The 24,657-nt window shown below is 56.0% G+C and overlaps 1 protein-coding gene and 1 long non-coding RNA gene across 3 annotated transcripts in view; one reads left to right on the plus strand and one right to left on the minus strand.

The window, feature by feature from the left end:
• SLC7A5 (solute carrier family 7 member 5) overlaps window positions 1-20,563 on the minus strand; it is a 40,263-nt gene extending 19,700 nt beyond the window's left edge. Inside the window, exons 1-2 of the mRNA XM_001157788.8 lie at window positions 19,931-20,563; window positions 2,475-2,600 (exon numbers count right to left, since the gene is read on the minus strand). Coding sequence (XP_001157788.2) covers window positions 2,475-2,600; window positions 19,931-20,468 — 664 coding nt within the window. The 5' untranslated portion in view covers window positions 20,469-20,563. The remainder of the gene's footprint in view (window positions 1-2,474; window positions 2,601-19,930) is intronic.
• On the plus strand, window positions 1,574-4,276 carry LOC112205900 (uncharacterized). Of its 2 annotated transcripts, none has more exons than XR_010152684.1 (5): window positions 1,574-1,636; window positions 1,762-1,927; window positions 2,340-2,621; window positions 2,799-2,937; window positions 3,778-4,276. It is a non-coding gene; the product is annotated as an uncharacterized LOC112205900 (long non-coding RNA). The 2 variants fall into 2 exon arrangements; XR_010152685.1 differs by having other exon boundaries at window positions 2,808-2,937.
• Window positions 20,564-24,657: the final 4,094 nt, after the last annotated feature.

A 24,657-nucleotide genomic window follows, 5' to 3' on the forward strand; every position in this document is an offset into this window, starting at 1 on the left:
GGAGAAAGGGGTCAACACAATGTATCTTCTAAAAGCAAGGCATTCATCTGCTAACAAAATAAATCTGTTGAAGCCAAACAGGAGACAGGAATTCTGCAGACACTGCACTGTATCCCAAAGCTCAGAAGGGAATTGCTGGGGGGAGCACGGTGGGAGGGCGCTTTCAACAGCTAACGGAATTATAAACCTATTATGTATTCAAGTCGAACAAAAGCTCTTTGCTCTCCCTACCGAAATTTGTTTTTACAAAAATCACGTTCCCCTCCTAAATCTTTCCTGGCTATCTGATGAGCGCAGCCAAGCAAAGGCCTTCACGAGCAAAGCACCCCTTCCGTGCCCACTTCTGGGAGGCACAGGATGGATTTGTCTCCTGCCCGTAAAATGTTACTCAGGCCCAACCACCTCCCTGGGCAACTTCTGAGTGCCTGGGAGCCATGGAATGAGCTCGTCTTGTCTTGAGTAAGGTGCCGGAACCTGAGGTCCCAGGAAGGTTCAGAATTGGGACTTCCTGCCAGCCCTGTCCTGCCAGCTCTTGGGTGGCTCTGGTACCCCGGGCGACTCTGAGAATCCCTGGTCAGACACATGCATGGGGGATGGGCTCGAGCTCCTGAAGGATTGACCTGGGCAACCTTCCAGAGCCACCTGGGAATCAAGTGGGACTTCCCCTCGACGATGAGGCAGGTAACTAACACCTGCTGCAGACTGTGTACAGATTGATACGTTTGATAAAGACAGTCTGGCCCCAGCACCTGGAGCTCGCCTCGCTGTGGTGAGGTCATAGCCCGGCACTGCATCCCCCTGCAGGCCCAGGTTACCTGTTTGCTGTGGAGACCCCTCCCCAGCTGCAGCCAGCCTTTGTCTCTAAGGCGAAGTGCCAAGTACAGCCAGCAGGGGGCGCCAGGAGCAAGGCGGAGGCTCAGCTAAAGCTGCGTGCTGGGTGCTGGGTGCTGCTGGGCACTGTTCAGTTCACAGCCCACCAGTGGCACAGTGCACACAGGAGAGCCTCCCAGCCCTGAGGCAGGGCCCCACACAGGAGGAGGCAGCGTCCTTGTGTCTGCATGTTTTGGCCTGGCCGTGCATGGGGGCGGGGCAGCTCACAGCTTGCTGGGTGAGGACCTTCCTGCCTCTAGGAGCAAGGTCCTTGCCCTGTCCTCTGCAGCCCTGTCCTCTGCAGCCCTGGGGTCCTACCTGCCTCCCCTACAGCCATGTGGGACCAGGCAGCCTCTCTGCAGCCATCGGTGACTGTGAGTCACCAGAGCGTGCATCCGCCGGGTGCCTGCACTCAGCGAAAGCTCCACAGCTCCAGGACTGGGATCATCTCTACCTGAGGCTCTGGGAGAGAAGAGTAGGAGGCCAGCTCCTAACTGCTCTGCTCCTAGGCTGGCTCCAACATGGATGGAGACAAACTCAGAAGGAACTGCAGACAGAGGCATCCCTGCTGGACTCAAGCAACAGGGCCCCCCACTTCAACTGTACCCAACCACGGGCGGGATCCAGTGCCAAGGACAGTGTGTCCCAGGGTCTGTGACCACACAAATGGGAACTGCTTATGAAACCCCAGCCCGACCTCACCGCAGAATGGCAGTGTGGAAAGGGTGGAGGCTCTGCAGGCAGACACAGAACACAGATCTATGGGGTGTGTGTTAAAGGGTCCAGAGACACCCAGCAAAATACCAACTGTGTCAGTCCACGTCGACAGAGAACACAGGTGCAAAGGGGCGGGGGCTGTTTCACACTCACTCTCTTTATTCCTTCTACCAGCCCCAAGAGAAAAAGCAGCTGGGAAAAAGGCTCAGAATCAGTGATTTCCCCAAGATCACACAGCACAAGACCGAAGTCTGGGCCAGCCAGCCTTAAAACCTGTGCGCCAGACTGCTCTCACCTGTTCCCGAATGCTAACAGTGGACACGTCTGAGTGATGAACCAGGTTTGTTTTGTTTTCCATGCTTACCTCATCTTCTTTAAAAAGCAGACAGAAACACAGAGACAATCCCACACCTGCCCATGGAATGATGAATGAATCACAGCATGACCAGAAGCGTGGCCCCGTCGGGGGTGGGTGAGGGGCGACAGCACGTGGGACTCTGACAGACCCAGGGTGAGATGGCGCGGGTGAGGTCTGCATGGCAGGCATAGCCCCTGCCAGGCCTGGAATGTTCCACATCGCCCCCAGGTGAGGTTACAACGCATAAGCTGGGCTCTCAAGATTCACAGACATTGCAGCGTAAAAAACGAGAAAAACTGCCAGAGCCCCTCCCAGTGGTGGCCACGCTGTCCCACGGGAGCACTCCTGTGTCCCCCTCTGGGTCGGATTTCACTTGCTGGGTGATTTTTCCCAGAGGGAAATCTCCACGTTGTACAGCACTGCAGAGCTGCGGACTGGGAGGCACCCGGGGACGGGACCTCATGCCCTGTGAAGGACACACAGGCAAAGCCTCGAGGGGCCGCCGGTGGGGCCTGGGGGACGTACTCACCCTTCCCGATCTGGACGAAGCCCAGTAGGATGATCAGGGCCAGAGCCAGGAGCTTGGCGGCGGCAAAGGCATCCTGGACCCGGGTGGCGGCCTTCACGCTGTAGCAGTTCACGGCCGTGAGCAGCACTGTGGAGACAGAGGGCAGTGGTGAGTTCCACGGGCAGACGCCAGCTCAGGGGTAGTCTGGGAGGTGACGGCCCCACCCCCACCCCAGGGCCAGGGCTGGGTCCACCAGAAAAACAAGCTCCTTAAACAGCTCCAGTCCCGTGCCAGCCCTTAGGGCAGGTTCTGACTTTCTGGGACCTGTTTTGATAAACTTCGCAGTTCTTTCAGGTCTAAGGGCTGGATCCCAGGTGCCCCTTAAGATCTGCAAGGGACCTTTCCTCACCCCCCACCACACCAGGCCACGGAGTCCCACCTGTATTCAGGACTTCAAGTGGGGTCACTGCCTCCAGAGACCCAGGTGAGCAAGGTGACCCTGCCACTTGGAAGGTGCCCATTACACCTTTTTGCACCTACTCAGCACCCTGACCTGACCGTGAGACCCACGCACAGCCCGGCTGCCGGACTCCATGAGGGCGGGGCCCTTTCCTCAAAGAGGATCTTCTGTGGATTCCAACAGAAGTGGGGTGTCCCGCTTTCCTGGAACTACCTGGCCAGTCACCTGGGGACGGCAGCCTGGGAGGGGCCACAGGGGCCTGTGGTGAGCAGAGCTGACCCTGCTGCCCTGCTGCTTTGGGGGCATACCATGAAACCCAAAATAGCACCGTGTGCTTCAGAAGCCTGAGTGACCCCACACAGATGGCCAGAACGCCTGCCCCAGGAGGCGCTGAGACGTGGGGTCAGGCACGCTCAGACAGGTCTCCAGACACCAGCACGTCCTCCTGGGCCCTGTAAGGCACCCAGCTCTGAGCCAGTGTGTGTGTGTGTGTGTGTGTGTGTGTGTGTGTGTGTGTGTGTGTGTGTTTTGGGGGGTTCTGTTGCAATATGTAGGCACGCTGAGCCACTGTGTGTGTGTGTGTGTGTGTGTGTTTTGGGGGGTTCTGTTGCAATATGTAGGCACGCTGAGCCACTGTGTGTGTGTGTGTGTGTGTGTGTGTGTGTGTTGGGGGGTTCTGTTGCAATATGTAGGCACGCTGAGCCACTATTCAGGGATCTGTGAGCTGATGGGGAAACAGCCACCCCCACAACTTAAAATGAAGTAAAATCATATTAATCCCGAGGCACTGACTCCACGACACCCCTCACTGCCTGCTGCACTACCCTTCACTCCTCTGCTCACGAGGTTATTTGTCGCTGTCAGGAGCTTGAAATCTGCCAGTGGGAACGTCTACACCCCAGAAGTGGGCAAAGGCCCAGCACGGGCCACCCACACAGCTCGGATCTCACAGCCCTCCTGGCACCACACTACTAAGACTGCAGGAAGGTGAGAGCATCGGAAAGGCCGTAGGCTCCTCTTCTCTCTTTCCCCATGGGAGTAACGCTCAGAAAGGTCTGGCCAGCCAAGGCCTTGAGGACTCCAGTGGCTTTTCCCCAGCTGAACAAATCCTATGGAATTTTACAATGTAAGCAACAGACCCCGAGGAAAGACATCCATGCTAATTAACTGATGACACCGAAACGTCCTGAGGTGCGGGACGGGCTGCCGCCTGCCTACCTCTCAGAAATTAACCACCCCGCTACAATTCTGTGAATGCCAGAGCGGAGACGGCTACTACACACCAGGAAAGTCTGGTTGAAAAATGTCTGAAAGTCAGTGTTTTCGCTGCTATTCCTAAAATAAAATACTTGAAATTCCGGAACTTCCACTCCTCACCCAAACTGAAGAGGTGATTCTTCACCTCTTCCCAGGGCTCCCAGGGACATGGAGATGTTACCAGTCCAGAGCTCTCCAGTCCAACCCTCAGGGCTCAGCAGGGTCGGGTCAGTGGGTGTAGGCAGCTCCCTCTCCGCTGCACAGGGCAAGGGGCAGGTCCTGGCTTGCCAGTCCCATTTCCTTATGGTTGGGGGAGCATGACCATAAAAGAAACTGAGCCTCGGGGACCTAGCCGGCTTCCGGAGAGCTTTCTGGATTCGCAAGAGGCCGGCTGATTGCATCACTCGCTCATTCATGCCCAGAGGGAGGCGGGGAGTGGGTGTGGCCAAGCCGCACTCCAGGCTGCCTCTCCCCAAAAGGGAGAGAGGCACGCTGCCACCACTGAACTCCAGAAACCAGACAGGCGCTGCCGAGACACTGAGCACTGCCCTCGCGGCTGTCACGTCTGCTAGGGGGTTGGGGGGTCTAGGAAAGGCAGCGAGTTGCCCAGAATTGCCCAACCATGGGCTGTCCTGCCACACTGACGTGGTGCTGGGTAATGACGCCATCAGGGCTGTCACTGTGGGTGGGACAGAGGCCAGGACCCCCCCGCGCCCCCCCCCCCGCCAGCCTGACCCTGCCTGCCCAGATCCAACCCAGCCGCTCCCCAACCAAAAACAATCTGGAGGGGCTGACGGGTGCCACCGGGAGGGTTCACCAGATCATCTCCTGACGTTGAAAATAACCACAGGGCAGACAGGCGGGGGCCGGGTCTTGAAGTCAGGTGGGGAGCAAAATGGCCATAGAACAAAGGGGACCTTATATTTATTCCTTTTATAACAAGAACATAAATTTTCATGTTCACTGACTTTGGGTGATGAGTAAACAAAGGTTTCATTATTCTCCACAGTGTCCTTTTTTTACGTTTTAAGATGAGATAAAATCTTAAACAAATACATGAATTCATCTGGGTTCAGTACCTTTTGACCTTAAGGAGGCGAGGCAGTCACAGGATAAGTCTGGGGTTTGAACCTCAGTCCCTGCTGGCACCTGCCCTCTCCCAAGCCTCAGTGTCCACACCATGGAGGGGCTGCTGGCTGCCCCCACAGCAGGGAGATCGACAGGGCTGTGCCCCGAGTCAGAGTGAGGGGGCTGAGCACACAGGGCCAGCCACCCCCAGATAAGTGTGGCCGCGCCAGCCTGCGGGGACAGCTGGGCCAGGAGATAAAACCCATCCGGGGATATCAAGCCCCGTGGCGTGGCTTGGCTTGATTGGCAGATAGCCGGGCAGGCTGAGCTGGGGGCCCCTCCCAGTCTGGGGTGCTGTCTTCCCCGTCCTCACCTGGCTGCCTGGCAGGGGCTCCAGAGGAGCTGGGGTGCCTTGGGGGCAGTGCACTGGAGGAACTCCTACCCTCCTCCTCCCTTCACCTGTGTCTCCACCACCCCCCAGGGCCATCAGCCACAGAAACATCCTCATCTTCGGATGGGCATTGACAGGAAGGCCCACAGCCTGGTGAAGGAAGGACAGCCCTGGCCATACCCAGAGCCAGCGCCAGGGCCTTGGCCAGGACACCTGTCACAGTGAGGCCCAAGCTGTGGTCCTGGTCCTGACTCAAAAGCCACTTCAGATACCCTGAGGCTCACGCAGGAGGGACTGGGGACACGGCCAGCCCATTTCTCCTCAGGACCCTGGGGTGGGCACCAAGGCCTCCCATTGCTCTCGCCACGTGGCCTGCTGCTCAGAGCTGGGGCGTCCTGGGGAGGTTGCCACCACCCAGCATGAGGTGGGGGACACCCCCACCCCCTTGTGCCTCCCCATCTCTGGGGTGGGGCCGGCAGTGATACTGACCTCACAGACCATGCAAGAAGGCACCTGAACGGGGAGGGCCCACAGACAGGACAGGTACATACTGCTGGCTGGGCCCACAGACGGGACAGGTGCATACCGCTGGCTGACCCCCAACTCTGCTCAATCACACACGTGCACACACACGCACAGCGGCCCCACAACTTGTAAACCAGGAGGCTGCCTTCTCCTGGCCCCTGGCCTTACCCCTCTCCCCTCGGGGGGATGATTCTCTGAGGTGCCTCCCTGCCTGATGCCCATGAACGCTCACCTCTGTGGCAGCCGGCTCTGCTCACCTCCCCTGATGCTGGCATCTTGGTCTCCTGGCCCCAACTCTGTCCAGCTCCTGATAAAATCCCGCTACAGGCAAAGGGACAATCCCCCAGGGTCCAGTGTTGGAGGAGAGGGGTGGGGGAAGGGCCAGTAACAGGTGTGTTCAATATGGAGAGCAGGTGGGACCTGTGGGCCCCGGCTGGGTGGGGACCCCGCAGGCCCCTTGAACCCACCCCACACGGACTAATGCCTGATTCTTTCAGGTAATAAACATGTACCAGGTACAGGAGCATCTGTGGATAGGGTTCAGGGTCAGCCACAATGAAAATCCTCTCTGTTGGCCACAGAGGCTGCTCCCTGGGCCGCCGGTCCTCGCCTGCCCCTGAGCCAGGCACAGCAGTGAGTCCTGCAGGGCTCAGCACCTTGGCCTGTCTGTAAGTGGGAGTACCCAATGAACATGATCCTCCCGGTCCCCTTCGAGCCCAAACACAGCCACTGTGAGTGCCCCAGGCAGGGGTCCAGCCCAGGCAGGCATCCTGCAGTCCCTTCTGTCATTTTCAGACCCAACAGAAACAGAAGTGCTCCTGCCAGGCCCCCGAGGACTGCCTCCAGGAGTCATCTGTAACGACAGGGTGTGTTCTGCGGACGGTTTCAGAGTCTGTCCAAAGGGCCAATGCTGGGGCTGGGGCAGAGACGGTCCAAGGCCTGTGAGCTGTGCAGCTTTATAGGCAAATGAAGATCGTTTACCCAGAACTGCCTGCTGGAGACAGCACAGAGGAAGTGGCCGGCAGCTTCACCAGTTCCAGGAAGCCCAGGCAGCCTGGTCCCCCAGGGTGCACCTGGCACGGCAGTTTGCACGGGGCCGGAGAGCAGCAGCTGACCACAGCAACTACAGCTGGCCCGACACCGGGCACAGGTACCAGCCCAGCCCAGTCCCGCCCAGTGCAGCCTGCGGCCCCTAGCTGAGCCAGCACCTGGCAAACCTGACACCCAGCCTTGGAGCTTGGGCCCCCCTCTGCAGCTGGCTGGGGCTCCTGAGACAGCTTCGTTGTCGGAATCCACTCGGTACGCACAGGGCCCCGAACTTGGTGGCTGCCCAGTGAACATGGGGCTTTAGTAGAACCAGTACCTTCCTCCCTGGCACCTTCAAGTCTAAATATCCCCTGCTCTGAGTACAAGCCTCCACCTTCTCCACTGATAGACAGCCCCCACCATCTCCCGTGTCATCCCCTGGGGGGACATGTAAAAGCAGCGGTGGGGGAGGGGGATGGAAACCCAGAGCTTCTGATCAGGCAGGTCGGGGAGAGGGAGACAACACATCTGCACAGAACAAGGTCCCAGGGAGGCTGGTGCTGCTGGCCTGGGAAGCGCCCCCAGCACAGGCGCGTGCTTCCCTGATGGACACGTCACCGCCCCTGGGCTCCAGAAAATGAATGTGTCTGACCCAGTGACCCCTGTCCTCACCCAAGGCCAACCTCACCCCAGAATGGGCTGGAATGCCAAGCCTGCCCATGCCGGCTCCAGATCCACCCGCCTCCCCGCCACTGCTGGCCAGAGAGGTCAAAGTGGTCCAGAAACCCCAAGGAAAATGAAGCAGTTCCGGGTCAAGGAAGCAAAGGCAGCGTTCACATTTTTTTTTTTTTTTTGAGACGAAGTCTCGCTCTTGTCGCCCAGGCTGGAGTGCAATGGTACGATCTTGGCTCACTGCAACCTCCGCCTCCTGAGTTCAAGCCATTCTCTCACATCTACCTCCCGAGTAGCTGCAGCCTCTGCCTCCGGGGATCAAGTGATTCTCCTGCCTCAGCCTCCTGCCTCAGTAGCTGGGATTACCGACACCTGCCACCACACCGGCCTAATTTTTGTATTTTTAGTAGAGACAAGCGTTCACCATGTTGGTCGGGCTGGTCTCGAACTCCTGACCTCAGGCGATCCGCCCACCTTGGCCTCCCAAAGTGTTGGGATTACAGGGGTGAGCCACCGCGCCTGGCCGGGATGGTCTGCTTATAATGGCTCAATTTTGATGCCCAGTCTCTGCCGAGCACAAGGCCCCACCTTTGGGCCGGACATACAGATGTCCCTGGGCAAGCAGAGAGATGATCCCAAGGCCCTGGCCCCACCTGTCTGCTCAGTGTTGAATCAGATTTCTGTGAAAACAAATTACTAACAGGCTGGTGTCACATTTTCAAATTCTGTCACCAGCCCTTGAACACATGTCTTTGTACTTTTTTCCATTTTTAACCGGGGCTGAGTTACGCCCAACCACACTGTCCTGGCTGGCACGGGGGAGGAGGTGTCAGCTGCTGTACAGAATGGGGCTGACACATTCATTTTAAACAGGCCAGGAAGATGCAGATTTGGCAAGCTCTGAAATTTGCCAACACCCCAAGTCCAGGGTAAGCAGGAGAACTGGAAAAGGGCAGCTTCTCATGTGGTCAGGTTCTCCTGACGCAAGCGTCCTGGTGGATTTGGGTTTCCCAAGGGTCCTGACTCCAGGAGACCCCCAGGGCTGACAGGAAGGGCCACCCCTCCCTCTGAAACTCTGAAACCAGGCCACCCGGTGCTGAAGTGCTGTGTGAACTCGGGCAAGTTCCTTTGCAGGGACTGAGCCTCCCTTTCCTGTTTCCAACAGACTGGAACAACTGCCTCCTGCTGCATGGGCGAAATACCTCGCGGACATGTCTTACGGCGCCCCATGAAAGCATCACCATTAATCTGACCAGTCACCGCAGCATGAGTATCTTCAGGGCACAGATGAAGCCGTGGGCACCAGTGATAAGGAGTTGCCACTGCTGGCTAAGTGCGGAGCCTCACACATCTGTGGCCCAGAAACCCACACCCCACTCCAAACCCTCTACAGCTCCAACAGTTATGCTAACAAGAAAAAGGAGTGAAAACCCGCTCCAGTCACGGTATTGTGGAGGTGGAAGGACACTTGTGGCAGCCAATCCAACACCTCCATTTTATAGCCGGGGTAAACGTAGTTCAGAGAGGTTGTCCCACTTGGTGAAAGTCACACAGCAGTTCCTGGGCGGCAAAACAAGGACATCCAGGTCTCCTAAATCTCACCCTCACGCTCTGGCCACTTGACTGGGATTTTCAATCCCGGCTGTCAAAGAGAAGCACCAAGTCCACTTGGGCTCCTGGCCAGCGTCCAGGCCAGTCCAACTCAACAGCAAGCGGAAGCAAATACCACACAATGAACTCGTTGAACAGACTCTGCGCTCAGGCTTAACCAGTGCACAGCCTGTACACCCGACAGGAGGATGCAGCTGTTCCGAACTAAGGCCAGGGCCTCTCCCCAATCCCGATGGGCTCTGCAGGTGCAGTGATGGAAGAATCCCTGGTGACGGGGAGCCCTTAGCTCCGAGCAGGACCTGAAGCCATCTCAGGGCTTGCACCGGCCCAGATGCTGCTGCACAAGTGCTCCAGGGGCTCCTGCCCTGCCCTCCTCACCTGCCTCCTCACCTGCCCCCTCACCTGTCAGGGATGTTTGATTCCTGGCTGGCCCCTCCCCTACCTGACCCCTGCCAAAGACCCACGCCACCCCAGGCTCCCAGCTCTGAAGCAAACGACCAGAGAAGTCAAGCGCCTGGCTCCAGGCCACACAGCTTGAGGGACTCAGAGCTCCAGGGACAGTGCCCGGGCCCTGCTCAGGGCTTCTGCAGAGGCCCTGGGCTCTTCCAGTTGACTCAGCTCACAAGGCCCCTACACGGTAACAGGTGAAGACAGGGCCCCAAGAACCCTCAGGCTCTGAAGCCACACATGTGAGCCGTGGGCAGAATCCTGCATTGGCCTCCAGCAGCTCGAGAGCACAGGGACAAAGCTGGACTGGCCCTGGGGTCACCATGGCCTTGGTTTTGTAGCAGCTGCAGTTTGAGCACGTACACCAAAAATAAAATTCTAAGCCCCGTAACTGACTGAAGGGACCCCTCCTATTGCCAAAGGGATATTCCAAAGTTAACCTGAAAACCAAGCTCAGGTCACGATGGGAAGAGGGGGTCACACAGGCCTTGTTATACCCCCTCCCTCTGGAATTCAGGTACAGCTGACCAGCACTAACATTCAAACACAGATCTTGGCCTGGATCAGTGGCTCATGCCTGTAATCCCAGCATTTTGGGAGGCTGAGGTGGGCAGATCACGAGGTCAGGAGTTCGAGACCAGCCCGACCAACATGGAGAAACCCCATCTCTACTAAAAATACAAAATTAGCCAGGCATGGTGGCGGCAGGCACCTGCAATCCCAGCTACTTAGGAGGCTGAGGCAGGAGAATCGCTTGAACCCGATTGCAGTGAGCTGAGATCATGCCACTGCACTCCAGCCTGGGTGACAAAAACAAAACAAAACAAAACACAATATTGGTCTCCACAACCTCCTGTCTTACCCAGATACTCCTTTCTATTGATTCCAGGTCTTTAGCTAATAACTCTTTCAACCAATTGTGAATCAGAAAATCTTTTGCCAGGCACGGTGGCTCACACCTGTAATCCCAGCACTTTGGGAAGCCAAGGTGGGCGGATCACCTGAGATCAGGAGTTCGAAACCAGCCTGACCAACATGGTGAAACCCCCGTCTCTACTAAAAACACACAATTAGCTGGGCATGGTGGTGCATGCCTGTAGTCCCAGCTACTCGGGAAGCTAAGGCAGGAGAATCACTTGAACCCAGGACGCGGAGGTTGCAGTGAACTGAGATCATACCACTGCACTCCAGCCTGAGTAACAAAAGCATCTCAAAAAAAAAATATATATATATATATATATATACACACACACACACACACACACACACATATATATATATAAAGAAAAAGGAAATCTTTGAACCCACTTATGACCAGGAAGCCCATCCCCGCCTTGGAGTTGTCCCGCCTTTCTCGGCAGAACCAACAAATACCTTTCATGTACTGACTGATGTCTGCCTGTAACTTCTGTCCTTGTAGGAGGTATGAACTCCAGCTGTGGCCCACCCCCTGGGGCACATGTCCTCAGGGCCTCCAGGCCTTGGTCCTCACATTTGACTCCGGATAAATCTCTTCAAACATTTTACAGAGTCTGGCTTTCTCGTTAACAAGCAGCTCACACATACAGTGTCTCAGTAGTGACAGATGCTGGCCCACCCCGAGGTCAGGATGACTCAGCAGGGATCGAGTTTGCGGGCGTCACGCTCCAAGGCCCAGAATAGGAGGTCGGTGCTCATTCCTCACGTAGTGGGCAAATCCTAGGGCAGGGGAGGGGCGGGCAATGCCAGAGAACGGTCCCCACCTGGGGTGGTCTGACGGCCAGGGATGCAGGGAAAGAGACGCCTCCCACACTGCTGGAGGCACGCACGTGCTGTGGCCACCCCGAAGGGTCCGCCTTCCAGAGGGAGAATTCAGGATTCGGCCAGTATCAGGGAAGGAGACGCTGGGGGGGACCCTCCTGTTGGAAAAGGGCAGCGGCGGGAAGGGGGTGCTGCCACAGGGCCTCTGGGGAGCGTGCGGGCACACAGTACCAATCTGCATGCATACACGTGTCCTGTCCCTGCAGACGGGCCAGGCAAGGCCTGCCCATGGCCAGCCATCCAGGTGATGCTCCAGGGAGGGCCAGGCCTACTGAGGGGCAGAACCCTGTGGCTGTCCAGGGTACCTGGATGTGAGTCTGGGAAGGATGGAGAAGGGTGGAGGAGCGCAAAGGGCCCCTAGGGGATGCTGGGGAACACAGATGAGCCTCTGACCCACCTGTGTCCTTACCTGGGCCAACTGGGCTACCCAGTCTTGCTGACTGACACCTCCCCAGACCTCTGGCACCCACCAGACTCCCCAGGCGTGGCTTTGTGCTCCCCTATGCCTGATGACAAATGGTGGCCTCAGTGTAGAGGTGGGCACTGTGGCCCCTGGCTCCTGGCTCGCTCCTGCCTCAGTTTCCCCAGCTGTAAATTGGGGATTATCACTGGGTTCAAAGGCTGGAGTGCAAAGTGGTGGCCAAGAGGTGGCCAAGAGGTGGTCCAAGAGTGTGCCCTACATTGGACACCCCTCTCCAGGGGGTGGCTCTCAACCTGGCCTGGGCCCCCGGGGGTCTGCGCAACCCACCCTTCTGTGTGAAGGCGGCTGATACACATTCCTGGGCAAGATTCTGCACATTCTGCTGGATTATGAAAGAGGTCTGTGACCCCAGAAAAAAGGGTCAGAAGTGCCCGTTAGGCTCTCCTGTGTGGCTCAGGTCATGTGCTTCTGTGAGCTCCCCCTACGGCCTTGCCCCGAATCCCGTGATGCAGCGTGACCTGCCCGGGCGCCGGCGGCACTTTCATGTGTGGCTGGGAAAGTCGGATTTCAGCACTAATCACTGGCTGCCGCCTGCAATGAGCCCACGGCTTGAGCTCTGGGGCCCACCCAGCTCCTTAAACACGCAGAGCCTTTGCTAGCTGAGCCCGGGTCCCAGCTGTGCGGGGTTGGGGGTGGAGGGGTGCAGGGATCCCAAAACCCAACCCGGGGCCAGGTTTTACACAGGCCTGGACTGAGAAGTGGGGCTACAGGCTACAAGTGCTTGATACCCCAGGGGGGCCCTGGAACAGGCCTGGACTGAGAAGTGGGGCTACAGGCTACAGGTGCTTGATACCCCAGGGGGGCCCTGGAACAGGCCTGGACTGAGAAGCGGGGCTACAGGTTACAGGTGCTTGATACCCCAGGGGGGCCCTGGAACAGGCCTGGACTGAGAAGTGGGGCTACAGGCTACAGGTGCTTGATACCCCAGGGGGGCCCTGGAACAGGCCTGGACTGAGAAGTGGGGCTACAGGTTACAGGTGCTTGATACCCCAGGGGGGCCCTGGAACAGGCCTGGACTGAGAAGTGGGGCTACAGGTTACAGGTGCTGGATACCCCGGGGGAGGGGGGTGCTGGACACCCAGGGGGCAGATAGAGGCAGCCAGGCAGCCTGAAGACCCTGGGGCAAAACACACACAGGCCCCCTCTGCTCTCTGGTCACTGCTAACTGGCCAACTGGCCTTTGAGTCCACTGACCACAGCTAAGCCCACAGCCATCAAAACCCACCCCTTACACCCTTCTTCACCCTTTAGGGAGGGGCTCAGAGACAGTTGTGGTGATTCCTACTTCCACCCATAGCCCCCCGACCCTGGGCCTGTGCCGAGCGTGGGTGGGTGACATCATCTCGCACCCATAGCTCCAGACTAAAGGAAACCCTGGCTCCTGTCTCTGGCTCTTCCTTCCCTCTCTTTGTTCCCTTGCTCCTTCCTTCTTTTTGCCAGAGGAGAAGACAGTGAGGCTGAGGGCTGCTCCATGTGCACAGTGAGCAGGAGATACAGGCACGTGGAGGGACGGTCACAGCCCGTGCAACTGGCACCTTCACACGCGGAGGCCTGGGATTCCCAGACACCTGGCGCTGGGGTAAATCCCATTCCACAGCCAGAAACAGGCTCGGCGGGGCCAGGTGGATTTCTCAAAGCCTTGGTTGCTTTTGGCCTGATGCTAGCTGGACAATGTCTCAGCTCACAGGTTCCTAAACGCACACCCGCCCACACCAATCTGCTGAGGAGTGACAGCCATGGGGAGGAGAGCCACCTCACTCCAGGGACCCTGGCACCGTCTCCCATGAGGCCAGGTGTCCTCAGCCACCCACAGCCAGAGTCCCGCGAGACCGACAGACGGCCTGCCCCTGTGTGACGGCACGCCTGGGACTGTCTCAGCAGCCCCCCATGCTTCACCCAACTGGGACAGGGAAACAGGAGGGGGCTACTTCTGCTTTCAAGGCATGGAAGACCTGTCTGCAAGCCACTTCCCAAACACCTATGCGCTTGGGGAAGTGACTGAGACTGAGCCGGGGTATCTTCTCCACGATGAGGTGAGCCTATCGGGCCCTTCTTCTGAGAGCACCTCCCTGGAGGTGGAAGCCCCTGAGGCCCACAGCATCTTCTGAACCTGTGAGTTCCCACCTACTGAGAACTCGCCTGGGTCAGTGCCGGGCCACAGTGGACCGGGACTTTGAGTAGATGCTACCCTACTCGCTATGCAGAGCCAGCTGGGGCCCAGGGAGGTCAGATAAACTGCCCAAACCAAATCCAGGCCCAGCCAGAATCTCAGCTCCAGCCTTTGCGCCTTCTGATAAAACCCAGCATCGCTTGAATTTCCAGTACACGCTGCCAAGTCTTCGTTAAGCAATAAATAACCCACAACCCTACTGTCATGCCAAGTTCCATACGGCCATCCAGAAAGAGACACACACATGGAGCTGGTTCCTCTCACCTTTATGACCAGTGAAAAGTGCACCAACACGAAGACACACGTGAAAGGACCTCATCTCCTAACCAGACTGACAAGCAAGGGATTTTTTTCACTCACCGTCAGTGGGATGGTTCTAAGCACCGAGGCCAACCCATTTCACACGATTATTTCACAAAAAGAAACCTTCTGTGGGACGTGCCTGGGCGACTGAATAGACAGCCGGCAAAACTGAGAACCTTGTTCTCAAATCCGTACCCTCTCCCAAGGCAGCCTCAGAGGCCCGAGGGCTGAGGATCCAGACCCGAAAGCCACTGTACCTTCTGTAGGATCAGGCTCAGGGAATAAGGGGGTAAAAGGTGCCCTTTCCCTTCCTAAGCAGAAAATTCCGGAACCCAACCTTATGTGTGATCATTTAAAAAAAAAAAAAAAAAAAATATATATATATATATATATATATATATATCAGCCGAGTACGCTGGCTCACGCCTGTAATCCCAGCACTTTGGGAGGCCGAGGTGGGCGGATCACCTGAGGTCAGGAGTTCGAGACCAGCCTGGCCAACGTGGAGAAACCCTGTCTCTACTAAAAAATACAAAATCAGCCAGGCATGGTGGTGCATGCCTGTAATCCCAGCTACTCGGGAGGCTGAGGCAGGACAGTCGCTTGAACCCGGGAGGCAGAGGTTGCAGTGAGCCTAGATCGTGCCATTGCATTTCAGCCTGGGCAAAAAGAGGGAAACTCCACCTCAAAATAAATAAATAAATAAATAAAATAAATAAATAAATCACTTTCTATGGCTTTTCACTGCTCCAGGAGCAATGTCCACAGATCAAACGCCCAGCCTCTCCTTCACACCCTGGAGTGCCCATCCTGCCCACTGGTCCGGGCTCCAGGCTGCCCCCTGCACCTGTCAGAAGCCCCCCTATAAGGGCAGGGTCTCCCTTCCTGGGACATCCACTGCCCTTCTCCGAGCTGAAGTCAGAATGACCTGAGAATCAGATTGGAGTTCTACCAGCCTCAGCCAAGCCCACCTCTGCGACAGCACTCCTTGCAGACCCCTGACCCGGTGACAGATGAATAAAGTACAGACACACAGATATTCTGCTCTGCCAGTCCAGCTGAGGGTCCCAGCCGCTTATAGTCTCCCTGCTGAATCCTGTAAACAGTTGCTACTTGGCCCTGATCAGCTAGTCAGACGTACATTTATTCAGTATGATTAATTAACAAAAGCTTGAGTCAACACCATTAGAGTGTAACAGACGTTGTGGACTTCCCGAGTAAAAAGCACTTAAACACCCACGGTCTTAAGATTATACGAGTAAACAAGCTAGCTAGGTAAACTACGCTGCCTTTCTTTTATCACTATTTTTATTTGTTTAATTAAAGGTAAAGGGATCAGGCCGCCTTCAGCCAGAGCTAATTACCGAAGTTATGCCAACTTCTTGGCCTTCCAAGATTTGTGTCTATTTCTATAACTATCTCTAATATCTTTCCCACCAGAATGATTGAACCTTTCTCAGCAGGGTCTGCCTGTTCAGAGAACACAGCTTCTCTTTCTTGCCTTACACACAGGGGCAAGAATAGATTCACTCTTGCAGAGAGCACATCCCTTTCTGTTACTGAAAATCACTTTCCAAAAAAAAAAGCAACACGTACACACATACTCACCACACACACAGGTGGGTCAGAGAAAAAAAACAAGTACAAATGGCCTAGGGACATGAGAAGTGTGGCCCTAACTTTCACTGAAAGGGACCCTATTAACATTAACCCTCACCTCTGGGTCAGAGAGGGTTGGCACTCTAGAGCCTGCATTGAGGCTTTACCTACTGGGACCAAAAGGACTGCAGGAAAGCTATTTTAGGCCAGGCGCTGGCTCAAGCCTGTAATCCCAGCACTTTGGGTGGCAGAGGCGGGTGGATCACCTGAGGTCAGGAGTTCAAGACAAGCCTGGCCAACACGGTGAAGCCCCGTCTCTGCTAAAAATACAAAAAATTAGCTGGGCATGGTGGGCGCCTGTAGTCCCAGCTACTCGGGAGGCTGAGGCAGGAGAGTCGCTTGAACCTGGGAGGCGGAGGTTGTAGTGAGCCGAGATCGCGCCATTGTACTCCAGCCTGGGTAAGAGCAAAACTCCATCTCAAACATAAAATAAAATAAAAATAAATTTAAAAATACTTTTTAAAGCCCTATTACCACAAAATAAATCCAGGAACGTGTGACTTGGTACAGCCTCTTTGGAAGGCACGTTAGCTATGACATTAGAATGCACACCCCGCCGGGTGCGATGGCTCATGCCTGTAATCCTAGCAAATTGGGAGGCTGAGGCTCATGCCTGTAATCTAAGCTCGGGAGGCTGAGGCAGGAGAATCGCTTAAACCCAGGAAGCAGAGGTTGCAGTGAGCAACAAGCCTGGGCGACAGACACAGACTCTGTCTCAAAACAAAAACAAAAACAAAAACAAAAAACAAAAAAACACATAACCTTTTCCCATTTGCACAAAGCTGGGAAACCCCAAATGCCCTCCACAGGGGTCTACGGGGGGTTGGGGGGTGGGGGCGGTGAGCACACTTGTTCCTGACGACACAGGGACGTCTTCTTAGCAGCTACAGAGGGCAGCCTCTGCGTACTGACTGGGAACATGGCAAAACCATTTTAGGCTTTAAAAAAAAGGTGGAGAACAAGTTGTACATTATGATCTTTTAAATAAATAGGCCAGCGATATATTTGTAACAGAAGAAGCTCTGGAAGCATACGCTGTCAGCCGCAGAAACTCTGGGGCTGGGGAGTGGTAAAGGAAGAGAAATGTGTCACCCAGGCAGGAGCTCAGTGGCACCATCTTGGCTCCCGAGTTCAAGCAGTTCTCCTGCCTCAGCCTCCGAGTAGCTGGGACTACAGGTGTGCGCCATGACGCCCAGCTGATTTTTGCTTTTTTTTTGAGACGGAGTTTCACCTTGTTGCCCAGGCTGGAGTGCAGTGGTGCGATCTCAGCTCACTGCAACCTCCACCTCCTGGGTTCTAGTGATTCTCCTGCCTCAGCCTCCTGAGTAGCTGGGATTACAGGCATCTGCCACCACACCCAGCTAATTTTTTGTATTTTTAGTAGAGATGGGGTTTCACCATGTTGGCCAGGCTGGTCTCGAACTCCTGACTTCAGGTGATCCGCCTGCCTCGGCCTCCCAAGTGCTGGGATTACAGGTGTGAGCCACAGTGCCTGGCTGGTTTGAATTTTTAAATGATGATGAATTCATGTATGACTGATGTGATTTTTATTAGAAAGAGAAAACTAGGCAGCGCCCCATCCTATGTCTCCTTCCTGGTGGCCAATGAAGCATTTCCCACGACTCACTCCTGGCACCAGCAGGAAGTCAGAGACTCAGCACCCAGGGGCTGCTTTTTTTTTTTTTTTGAGACAGGCTTGCTCTGTCACCCAGGCTGGAGTGCAGTGGCAGGATCTCAACTCACTGCAACCTCCATGTCCCGGAGCATGCCTCAGACTCATAAGTAGCTCGGATTACAGGCGTGAGCCACTCTGCCCGGCTAATTTTTGTATTTTTAGTAGAGATGGGGTTTCACCATGTTGGTCAGGCTGGTCTCCAACTCCTGATCTCGGTAGATCTGCCCGTCTCAGCCTCCCAAAGTGCTGGGATTATAGGTGTGGGCCATCACACCCAGCCAACCAGGGGTTCATTTTTTAAAGATAAGAGTGCAGGCTGCGTAAGCTATTATCCATGTCGTTACATACCGGGCCGACATGTACCTAGGCGGGAGGGAGACTGAACCAGTGAAATTCTAATGACAAAAAAAGAAATCAGAGTCATTCCCTACATTCACATCTCCAACGCCCAGCTGGAAGGCACAGGCTCTCCCCACTGCTGTCCTGCTACGATTTTTCCCGGCTTTGACCTGCATGGTGGTGCGGCTGCTCCGCTCAGAGCCTCAGACAAACCACACAGAGCCCTGCTGAGTCTTGCCCTCCGGGCATTCTCACATTTATGAAGAAATGCCTCCCCCTCCCCCTCCCCCCCAAAGTATGGTGTGGCAGAAAACAGCGCCAACAGGTCCTGCCAGTCAGAAGCCACTCCCCTGATTTCATGGCTCAAGACCCCAACTATAAATTAGCCCTTCCCACCTTGAATGTGTACACACACTATTGAGATCCAGGCCAATCCATGCCATGGGATGAACCTGAGAATTGCCAAGACCCACCTTCCCACGCCCCCCAACCAAATCATGTGGCATCTGGTACAAGTGATTTTCCCCCTGAAATCCCACAAGAAAACTATTTTGAGGCCGGGCACGGTGGCTCACGCCTGTAATCCCAGCACTTTGGGAGGCCAAGGCGGGCGGATCACAAGGTCAGGAGATCGAGACCATCCTGGCTAACATGGTGAAACCCCGTCTCTACTAAAAATACAAAAAAAATTACCCGGGCGTAGGGGCGGGCACCTGTAGTCCCAGCTACTTGGGAGGCTGAGCCAGGAGAATGGCATGAACCCGGGAGGCGGGCTTGCAGTGAGCCGAGATCGTGCCACTGTACTCCAGCCTGGGCGACTGAGCGAGACTCCGTGTCAAAAAAGAAAAAAAGAAAACTATTTTGAAAAGCAGTTATCTCTGGCCTGGTGAAGAACACACCAGGACCATGCCCACCAAAACAGGAGCCCCATGGCTGTTTCCCAGAGAAACCTGGGACCCGCACGTCCATTCACTGCAACACAGACTGAATCTGCAGCCAAGCTCCGCTCTCCCACTACTGGGAACCCTCAGGGGGGATCCCTTAGCCTAAACCAGCACCAGTCACTACCCGCACACGATTTTATTACTACTGTTTTCTTATGAGTCAGCCCGTGTCACTGATTCCTGATGAGCTGCTGTGGAGAGCAGAAATGAATGATTTTTTTTTTAACTGCAATTTCCTTCTCACCAACCAGTCAGCAATCGGAGCTCTAACAGTAAACCGATTGCTCAGTTACTCCACGTGGGTGCCACGCAAGAGGCTGGGAGTATTGCTCAGCGGGGCCAACGGGAGGCTGGCACTTGCCTGAGCCGCTTAAGTGGGGGAATGGAATGCCCACCGAAGGGCAGGGCAGGGACCCTGCTGTCCCGTCACTGAAGATATTCCCAGCCTGTGGGGAGAAGTGTAAAAGAATGAATGAAAGAAACGCACGTGGTTTCTGGGACCAATGACCTTAGCCTAGAACTGCCGGGATGGTCCAGGAACGTAAAGATGTAGAGATGTGGGAGCCAGGGGCGTAGTGATGCATGATGCAAGGATGCAGGGACCCAGGGACTACGACCTCCCAACCCCCGGCCCGCGCCCCGTACTCACGCACGCAGAGGCAGGCCACGAGCTTGGCTGCCTCCTCCGGCACCGGGCAGGTGGGGAAGAGCGGCTTGAGCAGGTAGGTGGCGAAGACCAGGGCCACGATGTACTGCGATGAAGGCCGGATGATGAGCAGCTCGATCCAGAGCTTGAGGAAGGCGGGCAGCGAGCCGTAGACCTCCAGCATGTAGGCGTAGTCGCCGCCCGATTTGGAGATGGTGGTGCCGAGCTCCGCGTAGCAGAGCGCGCCCACGATGGAGAAGACGCCGCACGCGGCCCACACCACCAGCGCCAGCCCCGGCGAGCCTGCCTCCTTGAGCACGCCCGTGGGCGTCACGAAGATGCCCGAGCCGATAATGGTCCCCACGATGATGGCCACGCCGTTGAGCAGCGTGATGTTCCGCTGCAGGGTCACGCCCTCGCCCTCGCCTGCCGGCGCCGAGCCGTCCGCGCTCTTGGCGGCCAGCATCTTCTCCCGCGCCTCTTCCTTCTCCTCGGCCGCCGGCGCCGCTAGCGCGCGCCGCTTCGGGCCCGCACCCGCCATGCTCTGCGCACCGGCCGGGCCTGGGACACCCGGGAGCCGCAGCCCAGAGAGAAGTGTGCGCGCCGCCCGCCGCCCGCAGCTGCGCAGGAACCCCGCCCGCGCCGCCTTTTAGGCCCCGGCCCGCCGGCCCCGCCCACCGTCCGCGGCTCCTCCCCGCCCCGTGGCCCGGCCCCGTCCCTCAGCCCCGCCCCCTCGACCCAGGTCGGAGCACGTGCGTCGTCCGGCCCAGCCTGGCGGGCGATTCCCAGGCCTGCGTGGTCCTCGAAGGCCCCAGTCCTCCTGCGCCATGGAGACCCCGGCCTCGCGACCTCCCCCCACGGCGCCCGCGTCATCCCAGCCCGTCCTCCCGGGTGCGCCTGGGCGGGGCCTGGCAGTCAGGGCGCGCCCCTTCACCCACTGGCCCGCAGCCTCTCGTCAAGCCTGGGAGCGAGCAGTGCACCAGGGCTGGCCTGAGGCCAAGGATGGAGTTTGGGGTACCCCCCGAAGGGAACCTAGGCTCCTGTCCCGGATGGGCCGAGGGGATGGAACCGCCCCCACAACCAGCTCCTGGGGCACGGGGGAGGGATGAGAGGATGACCTGAGGGGAAGCTCCTGCAGCCTCCTTCCAGCCTGGGGGCTGCATCAGTGGGGCTGGTGAGCCGCGAACTGGGACGAGGGAAGAACCGAACCGAGGCCACCCAGTAATTCCCATTGTATCCCAAAAGAATCTTGCCAAAGACGGCGATCCGGTGCCCGTAGCTTTGAGAAGCAGTAATAACACAGGCTTTGGGAAGCCAGCAATCTGCCTGAGCTCAATTTAATCAACAGAACCGGGGGTTCACCGGGAGCCATAAGACCCCCACCCCCAAATCTACCTGGGGAATTCAAAGGCAGGCTTCAATGTGAAGGGGCTTTAAAGCTTGTTATTCCTGGGGAATGCGAGAGGCATCTTAGCTAAAAAGGGTTGAGAGGTAATTTCACTTAGAGGCGAGAGCAGGATGCCAAGGCTCCTAGGCCTGGAAATGGGAAGGAATATAAATACTGCCCCGAGATTGACCAGATTGGTGAGCGGCCAAAGACCTGTTCAAAGGGTGTGTGTGGGTCAGGGAGGAAACTCCTCGGTATCACCCCAACCCGGGGTTCCTTGGCGTGTGTCCAAACGAGTCCTTGGAAGCTCACAGCAGGCATGTGGGGAGGCCTTTGTTCTGGGTGAGCGTTCAGCCTCCCAGGGCAAACACGCAAACACCGGTTGCAGAGCTGGGTGTTCACAGCAAGACAGTCTGCTGGGCAGATGCCTCTGGAATCCACAGAATTCTGAACAATAGCCGTGGTGGAGGGGGGTCAGAGTCCCTGTCGTGCTGGGACCTCTAGCTGCAGCCAGGAATGTCCAGGCCCCACCCCAGGGAGGGGGCGGCTGAGGAATGCCAGGGCTTGTCATTCTGGACCTTGCTCGCCCCCCGGTATGGCGGGCATTCCTCTGCAGTGATAAAACCAAGCGAAATCTCAGCAGCCCAGGCAGCCACAGGTGGGGGAGTGCGGAGGTCACACAGATACTAACTTGTAATCTGCCGTCCACATTGCTGGCTGTGGAAGGTGCAGAGACCCCTCCATCTGCCCTATTCTTCCCGCTGTGCCTGCAGAGGGAAGGAGACAGTACCACCATGGCTGGGCAAACTCACCAAGTGCTCACTGAGTCCCCCCCTAGACAGCTTCTTATGCAATAGGATAGGTGCCAGTTAGAGCCATTTTGCAAATAAGGAAGCTGAGGCTTGGTAGGGTTACCTCGCTTGTCCGGCCAGCAAGTAGCCTGGGAGCTGTCCTTTTGACTCTGAACTTATATGGTACTTTTAATCATTCCGCCATTCTTCTTTGACTAACAAGAAAGGCAACCAACAGTCATACCCCAAAGCATAAAATTACAACCATGATAAGCCAAGGACATGACAGGGTGAGCCAGCGACAGCGACAGGGACCAGGCAGGTCCAGATAGACTTTTCTGAGGTGGTACCTGGAGCTGAGAGCCCAGGGTGAGTGAGAATTAATAAGGGAGGTGCAGGGGTCCCCGCGGGCACAGAGGGGGCCCTGCACAGTTGGTACAAGTCATGGTTGGTGCCCCCAGAGCCAGGCTCCTGGCAAGTGCTGGAGCCCTTAAGCAGGAAGGGTGACAACAGCCATGAGCGTGTTCAAGTCACACAGCTATTACGCCACCTCTGTCGGTTTTTACTGGGTTTTCATATGACAACATTCTAGATTTATCCAGCAAATCTACTCATCTCAGACTTCCCTGATGCTGGTCCTGAAACGCCTTCGCCTGAAAGCTGTGACTCTAGAATCTTAGCAAAGAGTGCCATCTGGTGGAAAGATTCGGCAGCGTTTTGATTTTTACAGAGGCAGTGCAATGGTCTTTTCAGCTCCAGTCAGTAATTCATCACATGTTGTGTATTTTCAGAGGTTAAAAAAAAAGAAAGAAAGGAAGAAAAGAAAAAAAAGTTGTGGCATTCTCGCTTGAGCTGGTTGGGAGAATACTTTCTTTTCTTTTTTTTTTTTTTTGAAACGGAGTCTCACTCTGTCACCCAGGCTGGAGTGCAGTGGCACGATCTCGACTCACTGCAACCTCCGCCTCCCGGGTTCAAGCGATTCTCCTGCCTCAGCCTCCGGAGTAGCTGGGATTACAGGCGCCCGCCACCATGCTCGGCTAATTTTTTATTTTGTGTATTTTTAGTAGAGATGGGGTTAGCCAGGATGGTCCCAATCTCCTGATCTCGGGATCCGCCCGCGCCTCAGCCTCCCAAAGTGCTGGGATTACAGGCGTGAGCCACCGCGCCCAGCGCCCTGCAGGTCCTTCTTAAGGCTGTTTGCAGCATAAATGAGACGAGGCATCTTCTGCCCCCCTCAGAGCGCCAGTGTGGAGTTGAGCAGGCCACCCTCTCTCACAAGGCGAACCCGTCATTATTTTGTCATTTGGAGCAACTGCAGGGGAGCAGCAAGGCCGCAGGGCGAGGGGAGAGAACCTGGTGGATAATCCTTTGTTTTCTAATTATGAGCTGAGTCTCGCAGTGCAGGGATTGTGGTTTTCATCTCAGCCAAACGCAGGAGTGAGGTCCTGAGCGGATCCTTGCTCTTCCTTTCAACTCGTTCTTTTTCCCAGGAAAACGACTTACCTGGTAAACCCTGTAAACCAAAAATAAAATTCTAAGGGCCACCCCAGACATCTAAACAGACTTCCTCCTCAGCCAGGGCTCTTAAAATTTAACCTGAAAGACTGGTTTGGGCCAGGAAGGGAAGCGGGGGTTGGACGGCCTCTTTAGACCTCTCCAGCACCAACACCAACACAGACTTGCAGTCTATCAGACTTAAAGATTAACATTTTACAGCCTGTTCTCTTTGAAGCCTCCTAGCTAAAAGCTTCATCTGCATGATACAGCTTTCATCTCCACAGCCTCACCACAACCCAAACATTCCTTTCTTTCTTTCTTTCTTTCTTTCTTTGAGACAAGAGTCTCACTTATCGCCCAGGCTAGAGTGTGGTGGCCCGATCTTGGCTCACTGCAAGCTCCGCCTCCTGGGTTCAAGTGATTCTCCTGCCTCAGCCTCCAGAGTAGCTGGGACTACAGGCGCCTGCCACCACGCCCGGCTAATTTTTTTGTATTTTTAGTAGAGATGGGGTTTCACCGTGTTAGTCAGGATGGTCTCCATCTCCTGACCTCGTGATCCGCCTGCCTCGGCCTCCCAGAGTGCTGGGATTACAGATGTGAGCCACTGTGCCCGGCCTCCAAACATTGCTTTCTACTGATCCCAGGTCTTTTGTGTTTTTCTTTTTTTTTGAGACAGAGTCTTACTCTGTTGCCCTGGCTGGAGTGCAATGGCACGATCTCGGCTCACTGCAACCTCTGCCTCCCGGGATCAAGTGATTCTCTTGCCTCAGCCTCCCGAGTAGCTGGGATTACAGGCGCCTGCCACCACACCTGGCTAATTTTTGTATTTTTAGTAGAGGCTGGGTTCCACCATGTTGACCACGCTGGTCTCGAACTCCTGGTGATCTGCCCACCTCGGCCTCCCAAAGTGCTGGGATTACAGGCGTGAGCCACCATGCTCGGCAACAATCCCAGGTCTTTAGACAACAAACTCAACCAATTGTCAACCAGAAAATGTTTAAATTGGTTGGGCGCGGTGGCTCACACTTGTAATCCCAGCGATTTGGGAACTTTGG

The sequence above is a fragment of the Pan troglodytes genome, chromosome 18 (genome assembly GCF_028858775.2).
Source record: "Pan troglodytes isolate AG18354 chromosome 18, NHGRI_mPanTro3-v2.0_pri, whole genome shotgun sequence".
NCBI lineage: Eukaryota > Metazoa > Chordata > Mammalia > Primates > Hominidae > Pan > Pan troglodytes.